This window comes from Oryzias melastigma, linkage group LG14 (genome assembly GCF_002922805.2).
Source record: "Oryzias melastigma strain HK-1 linkage group LG14, ASM292280v2, whole genome shotgun sequence".
Classification (NCBI taxonomy): domain Eukaryota; kingdom Metazoa; phylum Chordata; class Actinopteri; order Beloniformes; family Adrianichthyidae; genus Oryzias; species Oryzias melastigma.
Window position 1 is genome coordinate 11,481,364 of NC_050525.1, and position 25,777 is coordinate 11,507,140.

A 25,777-nucleotide genomic window follows, 5' to 3' on the forward strand; every position below is an offset into this window, starting at 1 on the left:
ATTGGGAATGCCAAGATGCTTGTAGTCAGTCTTTAATCAGTTTTTAAGGGTTATTTAACAGTCAATAGCTATTAAAGCTGCAACACAAGTAATAGATAAAACTACAGTCACTTACCACATGCTACTGACCAGTACACTTGTGAGTCTGGAGTGTGGTGCAGAATGCGGTAAGGAGCAACTTTGGATGTGGAGTCCAACACCGTATCCAGAGTTCCCACAAGGAGGCCTGAAATGAAAACACAGGAAATGCATCTCTTGGGTTTATTTATCACAACCATGAAAAGGGTTTAGTCAGGATACATCTTTCACATTCATGCTTGCTCAATGAGGCTCCTTGATTAGGAATAAATTATGCAAACTACACAGCAGGCTGTAAACTTTAGTATAATTTTTTATTCCATCAGATCTACCCAATCAGTGGCGGGTTTGATTTTACTGTTCATAAATAAGTTTCTGGACGGTTGGTCTTGCAGGAACATTTTTGGCGAGTTTTATTTTCCATCTTGTGTTCTTGATTTATTTATTTTTGTCTTACAGCATTTAATGTTTTATACTTTTGTTACATTTTTGCTTTTGTTTATAAAGTCAAATGAAAATGTGGTTAGTTAAAAAAATAACCAAAACACAAAAGGAAGCTTTATTTAAGCATTTTGTCCAATTTGTGGATGATTATGTGAACTATTTTTTACATAATGTGCAATAAATACACATATATTATAACCAGCTGACCTCAGTGCCAGTGCCTCAGTGTCATTGACTCCTTTTTCGCCCTCAGAATTAAATGTCAAACTATTTCAAGCTGAACCAACGGTCAAAATAAATGATCCTTGGGTCCATTTCAGATCTAAAATTAGCTGAATTTGTTACCTTAACGCTTTCTTGCTGGCGCAACGTGAATCAATAATTAACAAGGTTATTCTGAAACGGCTATCTAATGCACTGCATCAGTATTCCATTGCCTGCTGGACACACGTGTGCCCTCCACATGGCCTAAAACTGAGCAGCCAAGCTGTGAAGCATTCAGCGCATCAAACAGGAATGTTAATTGTTGTGTTCTCATTAAAGCAGCAACTGTAATTAGCAGAAAGACACACAAAATATTCCTCTAACGTCAGAGGTTGTTCATGCTGGGGTTGAATCCACAGCTGCACAGACCTTTGACAGTTCACGTGTGTTACCATCAACTTTTACTTTAAAGACCCTCTCCAATTTAAAAAATATATATATTTTAAACAAGCATTTTTCTTTATATGGGGGACATATATTAAAAAAAATAAGATTAAAATTGCATTTTTAAGTATTTCTTTAAGATTGTTGTGAATTAGGAGAAGACAAAAGACTCTAATTTGAAAAAGATTGTAGATGTGTCGTAGAAGTTACTATGGCAAGTCACAAGCTCCCTGCTCCACTCCATTCTGATGAATGCACTTGCACACCATAAGATCCATGTATGTCTTTGGACCCGGGCTCAAAACTGCACGACTGGGTAGCTCCAATATTGCTCCCCATTTGTGCTGCATCGGTAACGCTAGGTTGGGGTTGTGAGGGGCTGTAAGCTCGTGGTAGAGCATGTAAACAGAGAGCTCTCACCAAATGGTCCCACCCACAACTCAAAAAACAAGGCAGTTTTTTTAAATGGCTAAAAATAGCATACTCATTGTTAAAAGATTAATGGGAATGCTTTTAAATCTTAAAAGCCGTTTCAAATCTTCCCAAAGCACACAATATATGTTCAGAATTTTTTATATTTTATTTACCAACAGGTTTCCCTTCCTAGTGTGCAAAATCACTACACTTTTTTAAATAAAAGAAAGAAAATGGGGGTTAGAAAAACTTACCAAAATAAAAGCATTGTTAAAACAAAATAATAAAGCCATAATAATAAATACCAAATGTGATTTATAGTGTGACAGTGATGCTTAGTCACACATGTTTTCTTTCCTAATCACTGCAATAAAAAATGATTTAATCTCTAGCTAGTGGTAGAAAGTTGTGCAAACTCTAATTAGTTAGCAAATTGTTGATTTATCCTTGTGTTGTGTAAATGAATTGTAGTTATCTGGTAATTATAGTAACTTATTATACGTGTGGTGAAATATATTCAGGCTCATGGCTGTGAAATTAGCTGCAAACGGAATTAGCGCCCCTCTTGTCAACCATAAAACAGGTAAATCAAACCACACAAGCACATCTGCTGACACACCGACTCACTGCACCGCAACTCACAACCAGATGTTAAGCTTGGAGCCTAAATTAACTCGCTATTTTCCCACTAGACTCCTACCTGTTGCAAAGAAGCTATTTTTTACCTTACAACATCCACCCTATGAACATCGCCCAGCTTTTTCGATGTGATACAAATGACAAGTTTATTTTTCGAAAATAACTTTTTTTCCTGATTAAAAACACGTTTGCATCCGAGTACAACCAATTTAGGAGTCCATAACCTAACCATAAGGCTTACCTGTCAAACCGCCACCACCTTCTCCGTACCCTCGTCTCCTTTGCAGCACGAAATACTCGTTATCCTTTTCGGTGACCCATAATTTAAACGCGTTCTTCAGCAGAATCTCTTCAGGTTTGAGCCACATTGTACAAAATGAGCCGCTTCGTGTTTATTCAGCTTAGCATGTCACGGTCATTTTTAACGACCCCCCCAACTGCAAACCCTGTAGACATTTGTTTGTGTCCGAATCCCTCCCTTCCCACGTCGACAAGAAACGCTGCCAAAAACCGCAATGCGTTGTGGGGATTGTAGTTTGCATATTTAATCAGAGCAAAAACAAGCAAAAATGAGTTATTTTAAAAAGGCAACCTACCTGAAACACATTTAATGCGCTACAGTCCTAGACAATACATAAAAAAATAATAAAATAAAAAAAATAAAAAATCGGATTCCATCATGGTTTCTCCCACTAAATACAATAAATGGTTGCACCCTCTTTAATCATTTTATTTACTTTTTTATTTGAAAAAATTTAATGAATGTTTATTTTTTAATGATCTCATTTATTATGTATATAACATTTTTAAGTATTTCAATCTGCGTTTTTTCCAAACACTTCACTCATTGACGTCATCATGTCAGCTGTCTAGCGCGTATTTTTAAAAACAAGAATCCATCGCTTTACACTATCCACTGAGTTTTGACGTAGGGGGTTTATACATAAAAATACTTATTTCTGAAGCACGTTAAATAATTCGTCAACATCTTTGCTTTATTTTCGGGTTGGATTCTGAAAAAAATGTGACGCAGTTAGCTTTGTTTGTATCGTTAGCTTGTAGCCGCCGAAACTCCAGTATTCGGTGTCCTCTGATTAAGGAAAATGTATATTATTTGTAGCATGTTTTTGTAAGATGAGACACATATGTAATAGTTTATTGTTGGTTTTGATAAGTTAATTCTAATATTTTGAGTTTTTTTCTACCGAGAAAACACTGCTAGCTAACAAGCTAACGTCCACTAATGGAGGACAGCCAGTCTTCTTCTTCGCTAGTTCTTCCTCCACCACAAGCGTCTTTTCTTCAGAGGACGTTGGAGCGATTATCGTCCACACAGTGCCTGAGATTCGGATGTGACCAGGGGGAAGCTGTCGCTGTCGTGGCATTGCAGAGATACCTGTCAGAGCGAGCGGATGGACCCGATGAACTGCTTCACAACTACAGTTACGACGTGACCCTGACAGACGGGGTCTGGCGGGTCAAATGCTTTCTTCACGCCAGCTTAAGCAACCTGGTGCACACCAACACACTGCGGACAGGGATGGACATCTTCATCTCCCAGTGCTGCTTTGTCTTTAGTGAAAGGATGTTGGGACACGGTTACATTTGCATCGAAAAGCTCCGGTGTGGCGCAGGAAGCTCAGCGGTTCTCCCCAACATAAACGACGTCAGCTTGTTGCCCATGCTGGTCAGGCATGGCATGGAGAGGAGCGTGCTGCTCCACAAAGATGTTCCTCTCCAGGTAAGCCGGAAACATTATCTCCCACTGTGGAACAATGATGACCCGGAAGGGGACATGTGGATCTCAGGAGCCTCCTCATCAGATGCTGTGCTGGATGGTGAGAACTCATCCTTACACACTGTTTTGTTTTTACATAAAATTAGTACCTTTCAGCTTTATAATGCTGCTCTGATTTATGCAACTAAAATACTAACGTTAATCTAATTACAACTGTGGGTGAACAGATGTTTTGCAAATCAACCAAGCTGGATGTTGATGTGTTTCTGCAGCTTTCAAGACTCCCTATCATTCAATTGTGTATAAATTACATCAAATATCCACTATAGTTAATCAGAACCCAGGATTTTGTCTTTAAATATAACACATTTTAATAAAGTTCTTGAAGCATTCAAATATTTACATCAGGGGTCTGCGACCTTCAACACTTGAAGAGCCATTCAGATCAATTACCAGCTAGTAGGAGCCACAGTCTTATTTCTACTTTTACAAAAATAAGACACTTTTTTGTATTTTGTTAATGTCACTATTATGATAAATATAAATTACTCTTTTTTTCATTAATAAAACACAAACATGACAAGAATATAGCATTTTTTTTCTAAATAAAAATAGTTTATAACTTTTGACGGAAGTTCACATAACTTCTTTTCAACATATAAGACATGCTTTTCCATATAGAACCATCTTAACACATAAAATGTAGTAGTAGATGGTGTACTGTCAGCAGTGATTAAAAACAAACAAAACATTTTCACTGTTTATTTTTCCACTTGTGGTGCATCTCAGCCAGAATCTTTTTAATCTAACTAACTAAAATTAAATCGGAGCTAATTAAGTGACCCCTGCTGGATTTGAAACCATGCATCACTCTTAAAATCTTTGATTTTTTTTTCTAAAATGGAAAAGCTGTCTTAAGTAGGAATTCTGGTTAGGCCAACTGACCTCCAATTGATTTTTCTGCAGTACATGGTGCTCAGAAACCAGTCTGAGTGTTTTAGTATGACTTTGTAGAACTAAGACGCCTCACAGCTTGATGGATTGTTAGAGCATTATGGTCATCGGAGTCAGGACTCAGGAGCCTCGCAGAGGGATATTTACTGTTCTTGAAAGAGTGGAATAAAGTTTGACTTATCTGACTAGTTTCGCTTGATGCGGCTCTTAGTCTGACTAAAGTTACTTTTTGAAAACCCAGAGAGCCACAATAGAGCCTCTTGTGCAGACACCTGAATAATAGTCTTACAGATTACCCTTCCTGATAAATTTCTCAGTTGTGTGCAGTGATCTTTAATATTCAAGATACTGTGTAACTCCAAATTGTACATTTATGGACCAAAAGGTGTTTTTTTTTAAGTTATGATTACTAATACCCCTGAAGCATACATAATGTACAGAATAGATATTTTAAATGTGTCCAGAGCAATAATTTATCTTCCCCATGAATACTACACAAGCTTTTTTAAAAGCACATTTTTGGTCTCAAAAAGTCATTAAAATCTGTCTAATATTTTAATTTCAGTTTCCAAAATGATGCTCATTAGCACTTTGGAGTCTTCATTCGGACACACCCTGAATTATCTCCCTCTTCTGGTGAAGATCATACACAAATCCAGACTCCGGTATTATGGAAAGTTTGGAGTCAAGAAAGATTGCCCCTACCTGGTGAGTTGGGCTTTTTATTACACTATTCTTACAAAAAATAGGGTTTTTAGAATCTTGTATTTGTAAAATATATATATATATATATACAAGGTGACTGCAGATCTGTAAAAAATTCTTATTTGGAATGGAAGTAAAATAAAGCTGCATTAAATTGTCTTAATTCTTTTGTTTCCAACTTGAAGTGACTTCCTTTCACTAAAGGAAAAAGACAATTCCAGGATGAGATGTCTCATAAGGTCATGAACTGGTCGTAAACCGTTTACCTTTGGCTAGCTAATTAGGTCTTGCTTTTTGGTGCAGCAAAATGGGAAATATTAAATTCATAGAGACGTGGCTGGAAAATAGGGATTAGTGGTTAAAAGTGGCTGGTGGAAATCATTATGAAGCAAACTGTACAGACGGCCAAAAGCCATTAATCTTGTCACACTGGAGATCAAGGCAGTTGAAATGCATGTGTAGAGCAAGAAACATCAAACTCTGGCTGTTTGTTTCATTTTCTTTGGACAAACAATCTTAAATTAGATTTTAGGAGTTCTTAAAAAGGTTTATGAAAAAAATCCTCAAATATAACTTCTGTAAATGAGTAGACACCCTGTTTTAACGGCTCTCCATTTGGTACTTGGAACTATTTCAGGCGTACTTCGAAGTAGCTGACCAGAGCGGCACCATGTCGCTTGTGCTTTGGGACGAACTCTGTCCGGAGTTTTACGAGCGACTGAACGTTGGCACGGTGCTGTACCTCCAAAACTACAAACTGAAGCAAAGTTATGCGAAACGATCGCGACCACAGATGGATCACTACAGAATGAAACACTGTAACTCTGTAGGTATGTCCAAAACTCTTAATTTACTTTTGTTTTCTTAATTCAGTATTGCTATATACGTACTACAAAGCTTCCATCTTGGCACCCTACAGCATGAAATCTGGAGTTTTAGTAGTATTTAAAGACCCACACTGATCGAGCTCTTTTGAAATTGTTCCCAGTTTCTGTGTCACAAATAAGCACTGTTTCAAACTTCATTTTTTTGTTTGCTCCTAATTCTCAATTATTTGTACAAAGAAATATTCAGAACACAATTCTAAACTTAATTTTTATTTATAGATGTTCTTCATGAGAAAAATGCCACAAGAACATGTTGAAAACACAATTATTATCAGAGTGGGTTTTAAACATCTGACGAGAATTAATCCTAAAATCATAGATTTTATACTAGATCGGTTATTTAATTGTTTTTATCCAAGTATAGGTAAGTCGAGAAACGGACGCAAAAGTCAAGAGAAGACCTCATACAAACAAAGGATACTTCTGAATATAACACCGGAAGCTCTTTAAACAGTTGAAAGTTAAAGGAGTTGTCAATGGATCAACCATTTGCTACAATTCTGTTGCATCCACTTGCAGACAAATGGATCCATTAGCTTCGAGCACGAGAAGAATTTTACAAAAGAAAAAATCTATTGTTGAAGTAAATTTAGAATTAGTACAGGCATGCATAAAGGATAAAACCTAGAAAACAATGGGCTTTTGTTGGATAAAGTCACACTTGAATGCTTTTGCAGCACACAAAAAGGTTATATTTAAGGAAAGAAGTCCTCTTCCTCTGAAAATGGATTAAGATATGACAGGAGTGCAGATCTAAGCAATTTTAAATGGGTTTATCATCATAAAGGCTCTTCTAATTACAGAAAATGTTTGTCATAAAAGGGGCATTTCTGATTATAGCTTTTTGTTTTGTTGATATGACTATAAAAGTCTGGGATTATAGTGGATTATTGCTTTGTCTTGTGTTTATCTATCTGTATTTCCTTCTGTTTATATTCCTGTCATATGATTTCATTTTGTTTAAAAAAAATTTTATCTCAAGAAATCAGCCTGAATCCTCGTGATCCATCTTCAATCTTCACTGTGGTCTCACCAAAGAGTGTCCAGCCTCAGTGGGGTCTGCCTGATGTCTCTTACCGGTTCACCAGCAGGTGATGCACTACTAACATTCAAATGTGATGTAGATTTGAAAATAATTGGATTTGTATAATTCCAATAGGTCAGAGTTGGACAAGCTAGCGGATAATTTTGCCTGTGACATCATTGGTTTGGTAACATTTGTTGGCCGTGTCGAAAGAGTCAGAAGTAAAGGTAATTCTATTCTAAATTATTATAATTTTGCTAACAAAAAAGGAAGTTTTTCAATTTCAATGTCTTTGCCTTTTAGCTTTAGAAAGGTACTGGACATACCGCTGGGTTCATGCAGTGGACGGAACATCTGATCACCCGTTTATCCTGGAGCTTTTTTCTTCATCTCAACCTGAAATCTTCAACAACATTTGTCCCAGTGAGTTGGCTGCATCCGAACAGATGTTCTACTAAGCACTTCATCTTATTCATCAGCTTTTCTTCCCTTCTTCCAACAGTGACGTACCTGGTCTGCACCCAGATGAGGGTCTGCAATGTGACGGGCTCTCAGCCCTACCTGACGAGCAGCTGTGAGACGGAGATGTTCATCACAGGTTGGTGCAGCCCCTTCCCCTGTTGGTTAGTGGCTACATGTGGAACCGAGGTGTCAATTGTTTTTCTACAGGATACCACAAAGGTCAACCATACGTGAGCGACCCCAGAGTGAAAAACTTCATCCAATGGACCAAAACTCTAAAGGACAACGCCGTTCTACAAAAGACGGCTGTTGGAGGCCATTATTCATACCCTCATTCTCCACCAATGTTCGTGCAGTCAGCAGCAGGTCAGAACATTTACTGCATTTTATATCACAATGCTTTATTTATGCTTATACATTTAAATTTAAACTCCTGTATTTTATAATTCTAGGTCAAGTTCCTCTCATTGCTGCAGCTGACCTGAAGAGGGAGCTAGAGACCTTGCAGTATAGAGAACATAAAAGACATGCCTTTCAGGGACAAATTACAGCAGTTCAATATTTAAGAAGCCCAAAGACATCAGGAGTGGAAGAAACAGAGGTGTTAGACCTCATATGTACATGAATATTTGTACAGATTCTTTTAAAGTGAAGCTAAACCACTTTTTTTTCCCAGCAGGTTTCAGAAAATGATGATGCTGATTCACACAGTTCTCCCTCACAGAGATTACCATCTCCATCATCTGCTGGGACTTCAGCTACTTCAAGGAAAAGGAAAATTCAAATGAGGTGTGGAGTGACCTCGGACGTTCTTTCTTTTGTGTTCGATGTTTATCAGTTGTGTTTTTTATGATGTCAACTCTACAATAAAATCTGCCAGTGAATGATTTCAACCACTCTGAACTCTATGGTTCTTGCTTTTACAGCAGGCTTGGATGCAAAAAGACAAATGAAAAAGAGCAGGAGGAGGAAGAGGCGAACTCTGCATCAGAAGTTCAACTCCAGGAACACAGCTGTGGTCATAATCCGGGTCAAGGTGAGCTTCAACTGTACAGCCTTAAAATCTGCCTTAAGGCCGGTTTCTACTTCAAAGCGATCGGTCATTGCATCAATTGTGTCCAAATTCAGAAATTACACAATAGGCGTAAAATTCCAGTCGCGGGGGACGTCACCAACAGGTGTCGCATTCTGCAGTGACTTGGGTGATTCCACTCCAATGGCCATGCGACCATTGCGATGCGAGCAATTACATATCGCATGGAAGTATAAACCAGCCCTTAAGAAGAAATTCTGCAAGTTATTATCTGTGGTACATGGTGCTCAAAATCCAGTCTATTTTAGTACAACTTTGGTAAACTTAGAAGTAGCCCAGCTTGGTAGTGCATTATGGGTACTGTAGTCTCACAGAATGATACCTGTTGTGCAAAATCTGACTTGTCTGACTGTTTTAGTTTTGCTTGATGCGCCTTGTAGTGTAACAAAAAACTGCTGTTTAAAATGACAAACATCTTATTTTTTTTCAACCTGAGAGCCACAATGGAGGTGTATATGAGCCACTTGGTGCTGTGGAGATTCAGGTTTCAGACCTCTGTCCTACACAGTGACAGCAGTATTTATTGTCTTCCAGCAGTGTCCAGTGCTCTGTCCTGGGAAGGCAGCAGCTGGCCAAAGCAACACCAGGAACTGACTGAGCATTTGTGTCAAGGCGGCCTGCACCAGGACAGCATCCGTCGCAGGTTCACATTCGATGAGAAGAATGTTCTCCTGCAGTGGAGCAACCTGCAGCCGTCACGGTGGACGTCCAAACAAAGCACAGAGCCTGTCCCACCTGCGCTTTGTTCCGGGTATTACCAGCTAACCATCCTGGGTAAATAGAACTCCTCCAGCTTCCGAACGGCGGCCCTTAACCTGAAAACCACACACTTACAAATAAAGGAAAATTGCTCTGAAAGATGTCATTTTCTGAAGCAGAACATTTCTGTCTCCTTTTTTTGTTGGTCTGTAAGTGGGTGTTTAGGCCCGACAGAGATCTTTTTCCATTTAGCATTGAATTAGACAGCTAAGTGACCTTTGTGCTTCCACTGTGTAACATTTACGTCATCAGTGAGTCACTTTGAGGTATTGTCAGTGGAAACCAAGCCTTACAGACAGGGGTCTGAGTCAGCCCAGAAAGGACTGGGATTTACGTAACCATATTTCTTCGAGTGCTCGTTTCTTCCACTGTCGACGTGTTTATGTCAATGTGTTCCTCAATATGTAAACTTCCGTTTGGTAATCTTGCTTTTCAAATCTTTCCAACAGGCATCAACAAGCAGATTGCCGTCGATGCTGCTTTTCTCCCGGTGGTTTCCTCCAATGACCCACAGGCCGTCAGCCTTCCTCAGGGTTTACACGACAACACCATGCTGTCTTGCCTCTCCTCGGGTTTCCTTTGCCCTCTCACGGGCACAGACGATAGCGAAGAAAGATCTCTACCTGAGCCAGGTAATAATGAAGTAACAGTCATACAAAGGCTTCCATAAAACTCGCTCTTGACCCTCCCTTTTTTTTTTCTCTCCCCTCTTTCAGAGGAGATCTTGGAGACCGCCACTGAGCTGGAGGATATGCATGTGGTGTGCATCTTGGACCTTTGTCATTTAGGTGAAGATAAATTGGAAGTCCTAATCAACAAGGTGTACAAAGTGACAGAGGTTTCACTTGATTAAAGACAATCCAACGACAAAACATACAAGTGAGTGCAACACGAAAAAAAGCATCATCTCTTCTAACAAGACACTTTTTCATCTGTTACAAAATTACTTTAATTTGCAAATCATGAACATACATTTGTAATCTTTTAATTGTATAAAATAAACAACCATTTAGCCTATTTTTTTGTCCTTTTATACATTCTATTATAAAGGATTTGTTTGATTTCTGCTCTGAAAAGGCAGAAATCTCCAATAACCAGGATGTTTTCTTCTCTCATCCCGGCGTGTCAACACACAAAGTGTTCTGCTCACACAAAAGGGTGGCGCTCGTATGTCACGAATCAGTAAAAAATACATGTGAAACAGGATCAAATCACATCCCTTCAAGAACAAAAACTCACACTTGATGAAAAGCCTCGTAAAGAAAGCGATCTGAACTTGGAGGGAGTAAAATAAAACCCAAAAATGGATGCATGAGCAAGTTTAGGGCATTTTAACAACAAACACTGCAGATGCCGTATATACAGCCGTTGTGAAGCAAAACAAAAGACTCACCAGAGATCCCATGCAAAATAATTTACACAACACTGGAGTTGGATGATTTTTTTTTCTTTACTTCCACGAGCTAAAACAATTAAAACTGATACTTCTGATGGAGAGTTGAAATAGAATAGGGAATTGCATTCTTTGAATTTCTCCAAAACGATACATTTATTTTACTTTAAAATAAAGTTATATAATATATATTATATATCTGTTTATGGCACTTGTTGAGTTACTTGAATAGCCAGATCCCTAAAATTTGTGGAAGCAAACTGATGACTAAAGCACAAATTTAGACTAAATATGATGACTAAAATGACTGGATGATAGTAGACAAATTGCACTTTTGCTTGTAACTATTTTATTTTGGCTGAATATCTGTCAAACAGAACGAAAGACTTCCTCATTTAATCTCCTTTTCTATTGTCTCCACTTTAGAATTTTGTGGGGGGTTTTTTGGTTAGCAAGCATCTAGTTGTACGCACACAAAAAGACCTCGTGTCATCTTGCTCTTCATCCGAACAAAAAGATACGGTCACAGGAATGTTTCCATTAAAATTCTCTCCATATAAATTACAGCTGCATATAGCTCATCTAAATATACATCTGCTCTGAAACATTAAAAACAGTATAAATTAACATTCTTCTTTTGAATTGACATTGCACATTTTAAAAAAAGAAAGTGTAAAACGGCACTGAACGCACATGCTGAGTGTTGTGCAAAAAAACAAAAAATGGGCACTCTCTACCGGAACTTGCATATCTATCTTTTATAAAGTGTGGCAACAAAAGTGGGTATTCTATAAAGCTGGGGCAGTTTGAATTAAATATATTTTAATTTCAATCTAGATTTCATCCCAGCTTAAAAACATTTTTTCTTTTCTTCCTGAGGCTTCAACAACATGCTCCATTCATCCTTACTGTCTGTTGCAACCGTTATTCCATTGTTATCGAGCTCTGAGAGCTGCAAAGAGTGCATAAATGCAGCATTATTCCTTCGGCTTATATATATTGTTCGTCTTCAAATCCCAAACTGGCAAAGACGGGAAGTGCAAAGCAGATTAGTCGTTTCACATCATCATCAGTTTAAATAATGCAACATAAAAGGATTTGTAACATTTTCAGTTTCAGGAAGAGGGCACATCAGAATTTTTCTGGGTAAATAACATATTTACAAGTCAGTTGAACTTTACTTTTTAATCAAATCTCCTGATAACGACTAAAAGACTGGCCAAGCCTGAATAAAATCTGCAGCAGCGTGTTGTTACTCTACAATCAAGAAACACCACATGCCAATTGGTGGTGCATGTAAAACAGTTTTTATTAAACCATGAATGGGACAAGACACAAGGACCAGGGAGCAGGTTTGACCTCTCATTGTCTAAAATGACACAAAAATCTATGAAAAATTTTGTGTATAAAACAATTTTTTTTTTATCATATACTTTCTTTAAAAATAATAATTCCATTTATATCTGATATCTTCACTACAGACACTTTCAGGAAATTAGAGACTAGCCGGACATGTAAAGGTTTCAAAAGTCACCCATTACACAGTATGTATGTATGTAATATATCCAATACAAATCTATTTTTGTAATATATTTTCAATCTGATGCAGAAAATTAGAATTATACTCTTATGAAAATAAACCTTTTATTTCTCAAGTGGACCTGAGCTGGATTTTTAAAGCCGTAATCAGACGAAACTATCAAGCCATAACAAGTATGGCTGAAGGCACAAGTTCCCCCCTTTGGTGGCTGTTATATATTTATTTATCTTACTCTAGGACTGCATAACTTCTCAACATTTCAGAGCTTTTTGTGAGAAGTTGTAGGAATTTCACAGCACCCGTTCTTCAGTTCAGATTGAGGCTTTAAAAATCTAGATTCCATATAATTGAAGATGATCTCCCTCCCAGCTTCCACAGTTCCATGTAACGTCCACTGCTAATACCATGTTTTGATATGACGGTCACCTTAAGGTTGTATTGCACTGTAAAGCTCGCCTCTACATGCACGGTTGAGAGACGCTGGGTACCGTTGAACAGATGTGACACTTTAGACTAAAGAAATCTTAAAGATGTGTCACTGTGGGGGGTGTCAGACTTAAGATTGAATAGATAATCTCATTGTGAAGCCGTGTCATGAATAGAACATTAATTTATGGGTCAACAATAAATATTTTACTCTCGGGTAGGCTATAAACAGACACTGAAAAAGAGGACCTTCCACATGTGGGTTTGTAAAGCAACTGCAGGAGAGCCTTGCACCTCCTCGTCGTGCGATGTTGCCTTGTGATGGTTGTGACCCGGCCCCTCAGGCTCTGCTCAGATCCTGCAACCTACATCGGGTCAGTGCAGCCTGCGGCGACTCGTGTGCCGGCTTCCTCCGAACGGGCGGCTTTACGTCAAAGGTCAGATCCTCTGCGAACAATCTCCCCACATCCCGGGGGACTTCCAGTAAAGTTTGACCGATCACAACGCCGCCCGAAGAGCCGCGCCACAGCGGCGGATTTCAGTGCTCGGACCGAGTCTGTAGTGCTACCGAGTCAACATGTTTCGGAACTCTGAAACGTTGCCAGTTTGGTTTTGGGAATGTTGGTACTGCCGTTGCTGCTGCTGCGGCTGCAGCTGCTGTGTCAGAGGCAGCTGCTGCGTCTGTGGCTGCTGCTGAATGTATCCCACGGTGCTTTGCTGCGAGACGTTAGTGGTTTGTAAGAAAGCTTGAGTGGATCCACTGTGAACAAGTCCTTGAGTCATCTGCACAAAAAAAAGAGAGCATGAATGTACTCTGGGATGTCTGGGTCTTATATTTTAACACTTGCTAGCATTTTTCAAATCCATTTCTATTTTTAGTATTATCTGATCCTCAGGTTAATGCTATTTTTTTATTTTATTGTAATTGCTCAAATATTTGATCAATTACAATAAAATTGCTCAAATTTTAGTTACTGATGAACAATAAACCCTCACCAGCCCCAGAATAAAACACATGGTGAACATCTACCTCCTTTTTGTGCTTTTCGAGAAAAATTATTCAACAGATGGATTCAAATTCTAGCAGGGATAACTATTTTGACACAACACCGCTTCCATTTAAAAAAATGGATTCCCAGCCCTAATTGAGACATACATCATTTTGCCAGACTGTTGCAATAACCTAGTATTTACTTCTCAATTATTCTCATCTCTGGGGATTAGCATTTTGTCTATCTCAAATTGTAGCACTCTATTGATTAAGTTTAGCTAATATTACATGAAATGCTCACAACTCATCAAACCTGTGACTTTTGTACCTGAAAGAACTGCTGTGGCTGCTGAAGCTGCAGGGAATGCTGTGATGCCTGAGGCTGGGAGTGGTAGGCCGGCTGGGACTGATGTGTGATGAAGGTGTTGTGTGGGATCATTATGGGGGACGTGAACACCGGTGAGGGCACAAGCACTGCGTTGCAGTTGACCTGCTGCATGGAGAAGGAGGGGCCGATGATTGGCTGCTCCAGGTTGTATCTGCAGGGAGGAACAGGACGACCCAGTCAGACATAGTGTGACACCAATCGTAAGTGTGTGTGTAATCTGAGGTCTTACAGGGTTTGGGAGATACCCATGTTGCACTGGGAGGGCTGTGAGGTGACACTGCTTGTAGGAACCAGAGTCTGCATTGGCTGGTTGAGGAGCATCCTGTTAGAGAGGGAAATCTTTTAGAGGAGGGACTGCTTGAGGCATGCGGTGTGCTTAGTTGTTTTTAGGAGCTCGTACCTTAACTGTCCGTCTTGGTTGAACTGGTTGTCTGTGTGTCTTTGGTTTGCATCCTGCTGAGGCCGGGCATTGGGCTGAGAGAACATCATAGGGTTGCTGTAGAAGGGCATCGTCCGACTCGTGTTGGTCTGTACAGGCAAACTTACTGAATGCGATTGGCGTGGGATCCTCTGCTGGGCCTGCAAACAGCAAAGTAAAAAAAAAAAAGGTTAAAATCTGTTAAAACTCATCTTTATTGAGTTATGAAAACTTAAGCGGCTCCTAAAAGTACAACCCTTCTTCTACATCAGTGGTCTCCAACCTATTTTAGGCCATTTCATGTCAAACAATATTTTCACTGACCGTCCAAACAAGGCCAAAGTTGGCAAATTTTTTAAGACATCCGGTTTACAAAAAATCTATTTTTCAAATTAAAATGCTACAACATTCATTTAAAAAAAGTTTACATTTTCAGTAGATATCTTACAGGAGATGAAAATTCAACAACAAAAAAGTTGTTGGTTTGTAGAAGTTGTTTCTGATTTGAAAAAATTCAATAAAAGGCAATATGACGTTATTGTTTTTTTGTTTTGTTTTTGATTGCCATTATATTACTAAAAACTCAATTCAGGCTCAGATCATTTTTCAGGACAATAATGATTAATCATATTTAGTTTTTTATTTTACATTTTTAATCATTGTGTATTTCTCTTTAACACATTTTCTGTGCCAAAGTTTCTTAACAGATAACCAACTGACTTGCTTTAAAAAAATTCTTAAATCTTCCTTTTGGACATATCCACAAATCAGGAAAAAACCTTCCACAAACATTAACTTTATTTTATTAAATCTTCATTCACTGTAAAATATTTGCAGCCAGCTTAAAGTTATAAGACCCATTACAAAGTGATGTAGATTTTACCTTCAAAAGTGGAGACTAACTTTAACCGCGTCCTGACTTTTAAGATGTGACGGATAAATAAGCCAAAACAAAATGATCCTATTGTCATAAGACAGATGTTTTCTAAATATAATATTATTTCTGCAACTTTATTATCAGCGTACGTGTAAAATTTAAAAGCTGTATTCTGCAAAGTGGGTTTGGTACGTGGGAACGATGAATAAATTGATATTTAGAGGAAGACTCCTGGTTTTGTCTATGAATAGCAGGTTTATATTTTTCTTTGAAGAAGTTGAAGACTCTTCCTCCATTTCCTCAATAGCTTCTTTCTCTCTAAAGAAACTTTCCAAAGACTGTTGTTAGCTTTTAATTCAACAGCTGCTTTAAGAAAGTAGCGGATATATTTAAGGCACGTGATTGAGGCGGATGACATGTAGAAGGATGTGGTGGACAGCATCTGCTAGTTTTCCAAAAATAAAACTACTTGCACAATCAAAAAAGAAACAGAAATAATCTATGTTACTGTATGTATTTTTTTTTTGTTTGTGGCCCGGTACCGAGTGACCCACGGATCGGCAACAGTCTGCAGTTCTGCTTGTTAAATGCTGTAGTGAAACATAACAATTTGGCCAAGAGGTTTGAAAGATTCAATGTATTTTTTAGGAAAAAGATCTTAAAATTGTGACCAGTTTTTATAAAATCTTTTTAACTTACAGACGTACTTTAACGCATCTGTCCTAAAGGTGCCCTTCCCTAAATAAAGTTAAAAGACGAGATGTCCTTCTAGATGTTTCTCCCCCTTTTGCAGCCTTGCACCTGTGTCGTTGGTGAACTGTTGTCTCTGACAGCAGAGTGAGGGGATGTAGTGTGAGTCCCGCAGGCGCTTGGTTTGGGGTGTCCGGAGAGCTGCCTGATGACCCCCGCTTGGCTCTGCTGAGCCGGCCTTCCTGGGCCCTGCTGCTGCTGCTGCTGCTGCTGCTGCGGCGGCTGCTGCGCCTGCCCAAAGTCGTGGGTAGGCTGCTGTAACAACATCTGGTGCAAACGAAGAACAGAATGAAGAGATTAAAATAAAATAAAACAAGCTGCTTCCATATGTGCTGTATGTAAATTATGAATCTGTGTGATCAGACCTGGTTGGTAAGCTGTTTACGTGTAGCCAGCTTGGGGAGTAGTGACATAACAAACAGAGAGCTCCAGATATCAGAGCCTCAGGTTATCTAGGTCATGTAGTATTGAGTGAGACCTCTAGATGGAGGCATTTCACCATTACTGTTGATTTTTTTTTTTTTTAAGAATTATCCCAATTGTTTCTTTGATCAAACTGGGGGTTCCATAATGTCCAGGCCAATACTTTATTTACCTGCAGGTTAGCGAGCTGAAGCTTCTCCTTAATGTCGTGCAGCTCCTGTTGCTGAGTCTTTATGTCGGCCTGCAGAATGCGCGTCCGTTCCTCCAGCTGCTCCTTCAGCTGGTTCATCACGCCCAGCTGAGGCTGCTGCAGCTGATACATGGAGGACTGTTGCGATGGCGGCGGTTGCTGCTGCTGCTGCTGTTGCTGCTGCACAAAAACAACAATGTTGTTTATCCTTCAGTTAAGTCAAAATGTAGTTTTCTGATCAATTTTTTTTTTTTTCAAATCACAAGCAACATAAAAACAGTCAGATCTCGCGCACAAACAAAAGCAACAAAGGTACAAGGCAGGAGAGGAAGTCTAAACACAAACCATTGCTGAGTGCTTGCTGCAGGTAGGAGAGAGAGGGAGGCTCATTTGGGGAACAAAATCAAAGGAATTTTGTCTTTGGGCCAAATTCTAAAGGAAAAAAAATACATATTTTTTACAATTAAGAGCCACTTCTGACATTTAATCGTCTTTACATAGATGTTTTCCTGTAGATTATCTCACACAGAGGGAGACGCTCATTAGTTTCATGCAGTAGAAACCGACCTTAGAGCCACTGGATTGGTGTCTGGCAGGTGTCTTCTCCTGCCCGATGGAAGCTGACTGCCATGACGGTGTGCAGGCCTCTGTGTAGGAGTTTGCTGCTGCAGAAGAGAGATATCATCGTGATCATCACCACAATTTTACTGATGCTTTCTTTGTAAAAATGTTCTTGGTGATCGTTTATTTGTGTTTAAGCCGTTTTTAGTCAAAATACAAATAAACTGTAGTTTTCTTGGATATAGTTTCTGCAGAGCGTCAGTAGTTTCATTAGAAATTTGCCTCTAAATTTTGGATGGGACTACTAGCGCAGAGTAAGCCTGCCCTTATTTCCCATCATCTCCTACTAACTTACAGCTCCTCACAAGCCCAGCCTAACATTAGCGGTGCAACAAAAATATTGAGCAGCATTGGAGCTATCCACCCATAAGTTATTGACGCTCAACTTAGACGAGGGAAACAAAGACGTACGTGAATCTATTTGTCTACCAGTAGATGCATCGGAATGGAGCAGAGCAGGGAGCTCATAGCTTGCCGGTGTAACTTCTACATCCCACTCACAAGCTTTTTCAAACAGCATTTTTGCGTCTGCTCTTGATTTACAACGATTTAAATAAAGAAATATTTAGAAATGTAATTTTAATTCTAATTTTCTTTATATATATCCTCCATCATGTGAAAAATGCCACAAGAACATGTTAAATAACACATAAATAAAAAACTAACAAAAATCGGAGTGGGTCTCTGTTAACAACAAATCCAAACACATGTTCATGAAACTGCACACTCCTGAATGGTTTATGGACTTACTCACATTTTTTTCTTCAGTTTCTGTGTCAATTGTAAATGCAGGGAACAAGGTTGAACTAAACGCCACAAAGCAGCTTTCAAATAAAGCAAAACTTTGCGTTCATTTTTCATTGGTTGAATGACTCAGCCGTTGATCGCCGCCTTAAACTGCCATCGACCAAAACCCAGAAACATTTGCTTCATGGCTTTCGGCGTCGCCCACACAAAAAAAGTATGAAGTAAAAACATGAACCACTTTGATGGAGTTTTAACCAAAATACCCCGAAGATGACATTTTGAGCTATGTATGGTGAGATTGTACAACTCAAACTGTGACTCCAATTCATCTGCTGCTGCTGAATCCTCCTCATAAATATGCAGGAAGTGAGATGTTTCAGTACATCTGAAGGTGGGTGGAACAGCATTATGTTCAGAAGAATGGAGGCTAAAAAGTAGCAAAAACCTTTCATTTCAAATATGCCCTAGTCTGCTAAATTACAGGGACTTTTACCACTGATGGGAAAATACAACAAAACGGATCAGGAAATTCATGAAAAATAATCCTTTGGATCTCTTGTTTTTACATTAAGAAATTCACATTGAACTGTTTGCTGAAAGGATTGAGATCAGACCCTCCACCCATCTATGAGCTGGGTTTCTCTAAATAATGACCAGCTGTGGAGAGAGTTTGCTCTCTAGGGAGCGGGGGATGACTCACATGCGGAGTCCGACAGCGCTGTGTGGGAGGACTTCCGGGAGCTCTGGGAGGACACTGAACGTGCTCCGCTGTTTCTGTCCTGCGAAGCATCCAGAGTCGAGCAGATGTCCAAGTACAGCTCCTGAGCCTGGGATGCACCACGACAACGATTAGTGTGGTCCATCGCATTGGAGCCTGCGCAGCTCAGCTTGATCCTTACCTTCACTGAGGAGGGCGCTATTTCAGGAGGAGACAGCTCTTCAAGTCCAAAAGCTCTTCTCCGCTCGGCTCTCACCTCAGCATAGCTGAAAACAGAGTTTTGTGAGAAATCATGATCTCACTATTGTTCACCCTTACAGTTTTGTTGAGAAAATACTAAAAATCAGAGGAGGAGGATACCTGACGACAGTGTGAGTGCACACGATGAACTCGGGCTTGGAGTTCCACTGGTGGTATGTTATGTAGTAGTGAGTCTGCAGCCAAATCCACTGCTGTCCTTTGGTCAGGAAGCGATAGTAGCAGGACTTGCCCTTTCCAAACTGCATTACTGTGGAGACGAGACAGAAAACTTTATGTTCACTCAGATGATGAGAATAAGACGAAGGATCAAACGCTAGAATCCTTACATTGTTTGTGACACTGTGCTATGAGCTCCAAGTCATCCACATGGTAGTAGTCATAACCAGACGTTCCAAGCACCTCAAAGGGTAGGTAGCCGATGATGGGTGAAGCTCTGGAAGAAACAAGATGATTCACTTTTCATCTATTCGGATAGTTGTCGGGACTATCCTTTTTTTTTTCTTTTTGTACCTGTGATCTAAAAACAGAAACTTCCATTCAAGGCTGTGCCTGGAGGTGAATTCATCACAGGGATCTTCCACGTTACACAAATCCTGCAGCAAAACAGAAAACATGACAGTGAAGGTTTTCCCTAAAGAGAGCAACTGTATATTCTTTAAATCTGAGGTAACATTTCTCAAAGAATTCCTGATGAAGTAGCTCAAACTAGATGCTGTCACTGAGAATTCTGTTTAAACTTGAAGGAATCACCACTCAGCGCTCTGGTATCAAGTATTTGTGGACATGTTTTTATCAAAAATTACCCATAAAAAATGAAATTTTCACATATCTGTGAGCAAAAGCAACACAAAACAGTCTGCAGGAAGAAATAAGAGTAAAAAATTTAGATTTTTTTTTAAGTGAAAACATGTGAGAATCCACAACATTTTTTGGTGAAATTCTCTATAATAGATGGTTTGTCCTTTTTACAATAAATTAATCAGATTTCACCGATAATTCTATTGAACTGTTAACATTTGCTCTCATTTTAAATTCTACCCAAGTTTAACTTCTACAATTTAAAGGTGGAAGTCTCAAAAAAGTCCACATGCTTAAACCAAATAATCCTCATTAACATTCCTCTTTGACTAAAAGTTCAGAATGTTTTGTTCCTTTCACAAAAACAGATGTTCATAACAAAAACTGGAAGAAAAAAAAAGTCAGCCTTTGAATAAAAACCTGCTCGTACCTTCAGAAACTGCGGAGTGACCAATCGTACAGTGGCAATGAGGCAGACCTGCTCCTCCAGAGATGACTGTAGACTTCTGGGTAACGTCAGTTCATGTCCGTTACAAGAAGACGTAGGCACTGCAGGAAAAGATGGCACACATTATTTCACCAATAAGTTAATTTAAAGCTGAGGACATTTTATTTTATTTCAACTTTCAATAAAAGAAATTAAAAAAAATAAAATAAAAATCATACCATTGTTGTGAAATTTGAAATCTCCGACAAACTTGACATACTCGTACACCGGTGGCTCCTTTGGGTCCAAGTTTCCTCTGGCTAGATGACAGCAAAATTCAATATGTGCCTCGCCTGCAAAACAAGGTCATTTCATTGTTAGGGCTTGATGCAATATGCATGCATTTTAAAAGCATAAACTTAGCACTGCAAATGACGAGCCTAACAACAAACACTTTTTTATAAATATTTCACAATAATTGCTTTTAGGCTTAAATTAAACTCAGACATAACACATTCCTTCCACACTGGGAAACAACATTTTTTTAACACATTTTAAGAAAATATGCTCTGCCCTGTTTGCTAGAATAATTTATTTTTATATTTCTTTGTAAATGAAAACAGACTTCTCTATAGTGATCTGACTGCTGTTGCAAAGCAAAAGATTCTGATTTGTGGACATATTTTGCACCCTGATGATGAACGCTGCTCCAGAACTGGCTTTGTGACAGTTTACATTAAGGTTTCTTGTGTCAGCCCAAGACTCTGGTGGCTCGCCCTCTCTCCTCTCAAGAAAAGCGCGACAGAAACACAGGATTAAGGTCAGCTTCTTTCGTCTCCCATGCTACATTGCTTTGGATTACTGTTAACATAACAGTGATTTAAGGTCTTAAGCATGATACTAAGACATCTGCTATTCTTAGGTAAAAAATCTAACCATAGAAACAAGCTAATCAACAATCCAATAAACTACAGACGCCCAAATAGCAGCCTGTTCTGTATGCGTGAGTTCAGTTGGGGCAATCTTTGAAGTTCTTCTGACACAAATACAAAGCAGTTATGAGGTCAGAGGTCAAAATGAGATTTCCTATTTCACAAGACAAAAACCAACAAATTTTTAGATACATTTTGGATAAATAAAATTTTACTCTGACAGAGTTCAACCTCCTAAAATACAGGCAGAGGTCTGCAACCAGAGCTGCATGTGGCGCTTTTATCCATTCATTGCGACTCTTTAGCTCTAAAGATAAATGCTAATAATTTAAATAAATATTACATTAGTTAAGTTAGGCACATATTCTAATTGATGCTGCACAAAGTCTAGAAAATCTAGTCATCATAATGATTGAAAATGTCATGTTTAACTTGGTTTTCTTGTATTTTTAGTTCAAATAAATCTGAGATCTTATTTGACTATTATTTTGAAAGGAACTTGTATCGTATAATGCCAAAATTTAAAGTTAAAGTTGCAATGTATTAAAATTATAACACTTTTCTAGTTCAATTATTGCAAATATTTAAAAACTAATTTTTATAAACGAATGGTCTTATGGCCACATATATATCTACACAAGATTTGGCGTCTCTCGCCGGGTTTTGGTCAGTAATAAACTGTCTGGTGCTAAAAGCTTGCAGACCCCTGGCTTTGACCTTTCCACTGTGCTTCATCACGATGACCCAGACAGAGTAAGAGCAGAGAGGCCGCTCAGCGGGACACTCACTGTCAAGGAAGTCGGCGGCAACGGGGTCAGTCATCAGCATGTGGGATGATAGCAGCTTATACACCTCCCCGTGTTCCCTCTCCGGGAGGAAATTCAAGATATTTTGGTCCACCATATCTGACTGAAGCAACAAAGCAAATGAATGAGGGTTAGTCTTTGAAACACAAATGATTACCTTCAAAATAAAAGCTTCTGCTGTCATAGTCACATTTGTCATCAACATACTGAGTTCTATTTGGCTTAATGAAAACTTTAAAGACAATCATGAGGGAATAAACGCAAAACTATTTTAGTGACATTTCAAAACAAACTATCTGCCATTACATTACATTTTTAGATATATTGTGTCATGTTTTAAAATTTTCTTAATCTATTTTTAATCTTTGAACCATCAAAACTGCATATTTCAAATTTTTTTTTTTTTTTTTTTAGAAATTATGAAGATATATTCAAATAATTTCCATTCTTTAAAGTCTTTTCCTCTTGGAGTTTAACCTTTTTATGCAAAACTTAAGCTTTTGGAGAGCAGGAAATACACTTTCAAACTCTAACAGTGCACAACTTAAAAAAGGGAAACACTGGAATGACAACAAACTCCCCCGCTTACCGGCAAATGGCCAATAAGTGAAGACACGCTGTCAGATACATATATGATGTTGCCATCAGTGGTTAATGCAACCAGGAAACCATCCAAGGCCTGTGAGGAGTACAAAGAGGTTAAGAGAAAAAAAGCAGGAAAAAGAAAACCATCAAGTTAAAGGATGACAGAAGATAATCTCTATCTTTTTAAAACTGGAATTTAATAATATTTGGTGCATAAATTGTAAAAAAATCAAGTGATCTTAAACAGGCACATTGAAAAAAAACCTTTTTATTACATGTTTTATTTGTTAACCCAAAGCCCCATTTCTCTGCATGCATCCTGCTGAGCTGTACCTCCAGCATGAGCTGAGTGAACTCCTCATTACTGAGGAAAGACGGTTTCCAGTCCTGCCTCACATCGCTGACTTCATTCTGTGCAGTGATGTCTGAAAAAGTGGAAGATGAAACAAAGATGAGGAAAGATCCAAACTGAATGAGAATGTTTGGAAAAAAACTACAAAAAAAACTTCCTACCTTTCTGTTTCTGCAAGAAGTCAATAGTCCTTTGCAGTATCGTGGACTTGTCCATCTTGCGTGGATGGCCCTGACCCTGTAGCATGGTGCATAGCTCCTTGATGAGCACATTGAATTGGTCTCTTCTTTTCTTTTCCGATTTGTTTCGGGAGGCCCTATATCAGGCAGCACATATGAAGTGATCAGAGAAAAAAAGGAAAGAGTTAAAACCAGACCAAACTAAAAAGCAAGATAAATGAGAACCAGGTGACAGCCCTGAATAAAGAAAAGCCTGTGGGTGAACTGCTTTAAAAGTATGTCTACATAGTGAAGCTTTGGCGCAATTTCAATATAACATCCATCAGTACCTCATTTACACGTACGCTAGGGTGCAGATTACTTCACTCCACATGTCACTCATTAATCCAATAGCTAAAGTGCCCACTTTCTTCAAAACCAATCACAATCAAATTCCTGCCTTTACATTTATAGAGTTTGTTTATCGGCATTCCAGACGTTTTTGTTGGGTTTTTTTTTTCACCATGGTTTAAGGTCATCCCATGCATCCAAGATGTCTCTGGCCCAGAGCCTATAGACTATAGACTTATTTCATGCACATTTTTCTGTTTCACAAATAAATCTTTCAATTCTATTGGCAAAATCTCTCCTTATTGAAATTTAGGGCACCTTGATATAAGACCTATCACTCTCTAATATTAATTCTGATGTTAAAGACTATTTTTATGTGAAAATGTATTAAAGTAAAAATAAAAAAACTATAAAAATATTAATATCTGGATTGATAAACTGTGTAAAAATGATTAATATCTGGACTGATAAAAAAAATAATCAGAATTATATGTTCCTCAGCAGTTGTTATGGAATCAATTTCCAGATCAACAATATCATTATTACCTTGTGACATGTTTCACCAAATACTACACAAATCATTCATGTAGACAGAGAACAATTTAGGTTTATTTCCCCTTTTTCTATAAAAATGAATAAAACAAAATCTCCCCAATCAAATACACATCATTACCAGATAATTAACTGATAATGTTAGAATGGGGGTGTGAGGGGCTGTAAGCTGGTGGGAGAGCATGTAAACAGACAAATAGGGAAAAAAAAATCTATAATTTTCTTGGTCCCAATTTGGAGCCAAATTTCTAATGAACTCCTGTCGCTCTGCGGAAAACGGCAGGTTTTTTTTTATTTCTGCTAAAAACTGTAGAATCATAATAAAAAGACCACAGGAAATGTTTTTAAAATGCATCAAAAGATGATCTATGATTTCTTCCACCCAATAACCTAGACAGGGTAAGAAAACCCTTTTTGACTAATATTAAGTCATCATCCAGAGACGTTAGACTAGTGATACACAGCTGCTGTTTTTCCCAGAAAGGGAACATGCATGCAAGTTAAGGCCAAGTTCTCAACAATAAAGAAAAAAATAAGTGATGCATCAGAGTTAGCAGGCTGCTGTTGTCATGGTTATGTTCATGATATTTTCCTGGAAGTTTGTCAAAAGAAAGGTTTTTTTATTTAAAAAAAAGGCTTTATTGCATCTGAAAGAAAGCCTGTACAGAACAATGTCCTGTCGGGTATTCATAATCTTTAACTACAAGGTTAGTAAAAACCAACCTAAGTGCACCTCACAGTGACTATCAAGTACAGAGTGCTGATTTGTGCTTTTTTTGCAGGTACAAGACGTAGGAACAGCAAGGTCGCCGAGTTGACCGTGAACTGCTGCAACACTAGAGTATTGGAGATTGAAATGTAAGGCCATCTGTCCAAAAGCTGAAACTGCGCTGAAAGTGGGTCATGCAGCAGGACAATCCAGCAAACGGCAGCAGAATGACAGAGAAAGGAAACAATCAAGGTGTTGCAATGACCCAGTCAAAGTCCAGACTTCAACCCCTGGGAAACGCGGAGCTGGGACAAAAAACTCAACTGGGCCTTCACACCAAGACCCTCAAGCATCAATGAACTGAACCAAGAGTGCCAAAAGTAAAATAAAATAACTAATTGTTTTTTTCTAAAACTGGATCTGTTGAATCCTAACTTTTGCTCAACTTGTCACACGCTGTTTTGGAATTAATTTTGTTGAATAAAGTATTTGTGGTGGACAAAAACCATCTGTAACACA

The 25,777-nt window shown here is 38.6% G+C and overlaps 3 protein-coding genes across 21 annotated transcripts in view; 1 reads left to right on the plus strand and 2 right to left on the minus strand.

The window, feature by feature from the left end:
* The window catches only part of tbc1d8b (TBC1 domain family member 8B), a 19,812-nt gene extending 16,871 nt beyond the window's left edge, over window positions 1–2,941 (minus strand). The window contains exons 1-2 of one of the 2 annotated variants that reach the window (XM_024265746.2): window positions 2,465–2,941; window positions 116–226 (exon numbers count right to left, since the gene is read on the minus strand). In XM_024265746.2, coding sequence (XP_024121514.1) covers window positions 116–226; window positions 2,465–2,591 — 238 coding nt within the window. In that variant the 5' untranslated portion in view covers window positions 2,592–2,941. The remainder of the gene's footprint in view (window positions 1–115; window positions 227–2,464) is intronic. The other variant, XM_024265747.1, reaches the window with a different exon arrangement.
* Window positions 2,942–3,081: 140 nt separating this feature from the next.
* Window positions 3,082–25,777, plus strand: radx (RPA1 related single stranded DNA binding protein). Of its 9 annotated transcripts, XR_002918590.2 has the most exons (17): window positions 3,083–4,061; window positions 5,481–5,623; window positions 6,258–6,450; window positions 7,490–7,598; window positions 7,667–7,758; window positions 7,835–7,954; window positions 8,034–8,129; window positions 8,201–8,359; window positions 8,446–8,594; window positions 8,670–8,782; window positions 8,920–9,029; window positions 9,621–9,860; window positions 10,295–10,477; window positions 10,562–10,724; window positions 21,569–21,633; window positions 22,494–22,681; window positions 25,332–25,777. XR_002918590.2 is itself a non-coding variant. In XM_024265767.2 (15 exons), the coding sequence occupies exons 1-14, from the start codon at window positions 3,467–3,469 to the stop codon at window positions 10,696–10,698; spliced, it is 2,433 nt and encodes an 810-aa protein (XP_024121535.1). In that variant the 5' UTR covers window positions 3,082–3,466; the 3' UTR covers window positions 10,699–10,724; window positions 25,332–25,777. The 9 variants fall into 9 exon arrangements, 7 of the variants coding, with proteins under 7 accessions (XP_024121535.1, XP_024121533.1, XP_024121534.1 ...); XR_002918592.2 differs by lacking the exon at window positions 22,494–22,681; XM_024265767.2 differs by lacking the exons at window positions 21,569–21,633; window positions 22,494–22,681 and having other exon boundaries at window positions 3,082–4,061; window positions 8,923–9,029; window positions 9,624–9,860.
* Window positions 10,776–25,777, minus strand: part of npas2 (neuronal PAS domain protein 2) — a 47,669-nt gene continuing 32,667 nt past the window's right edge. For 5 of the 10 annotated variants that reach the window (XM_024265753.2, XM_024265751.2, XM_024265754.2 and 2 more), the window contains exons 4-22: window positions 23,650–23,804; window positions 23,470–23,561; window positions 23,141–23,230; window positions 22,534–22,654; window positions 21,053–21,166; window positions 20,817–20,935; window positions 20,099–20,181; window positions 19,915–20,021; window positions 19,688–19,835; window positions 19,509–19,593; window positions 19,310–19,436; window positions 17,809–17,906; window positions 17,587–17,673; window positions 17,224–17,421; window positions 16,680–16,895; window positions 14,984–15,162; window positions 14,813–14,905; window positions 14,524–14,734; window positions 10,776–13,987 (exon numbers count right to left, since the gene is read on the minus strand). In XM_024265753.2, coding sequence (XP_024121521.1) covers window positions 13,769–13,987; window positions 14,524–14,734; window positions 14,813–14,905; window positions 14,984–15,162; window positions 16,680–16,895; window positions 17,224–17,421; window positions 17,587–17,673; window positions 17,809–17,906; window positions 19,310–19,436; window positions 19,509–19,593; window positions 19,688–19,835; window positions 19,915–20,021; window positions 20,099–20,181; window positions 20,817–20,935; window positions 21,053–21,166; window positions 22,534–22,654; window positions 23,141–23,230; window positions 23,470–23,561; window positions 23,650–23,804 — 2,542 coding nt within the window. In that variant the 3' untranslated portion in view covers window positions 10,776–13,768. The remainder of the gene's footprint in view (window positions 13,988–14,523; window positions 14,735–14,812; window positions 14,906–14,983; window positions 15,163–16,679; window positions 16,896–17,223; window positions 17,422–17,586; window positions 17,674–17,808; window positions 17,907–19,309; window positions 19,437–19,508; window positions 19,594–19,687; window positions 19,836–19,914; window positions 20,022–20,098; window positions 20,182–20,816; window positions 20,936–21,052; window positions 21,167–22,533; window positions 22,655–23,140; window positions 23,231–23,469; window positions 23,562–23,649; window positions 23,805–25,777) is intronic. The other 5 variants (XM_036215160.1, XM_036215159.1, XM_036215158.1 and 2 more) reach the window with 5 other exon arrangements.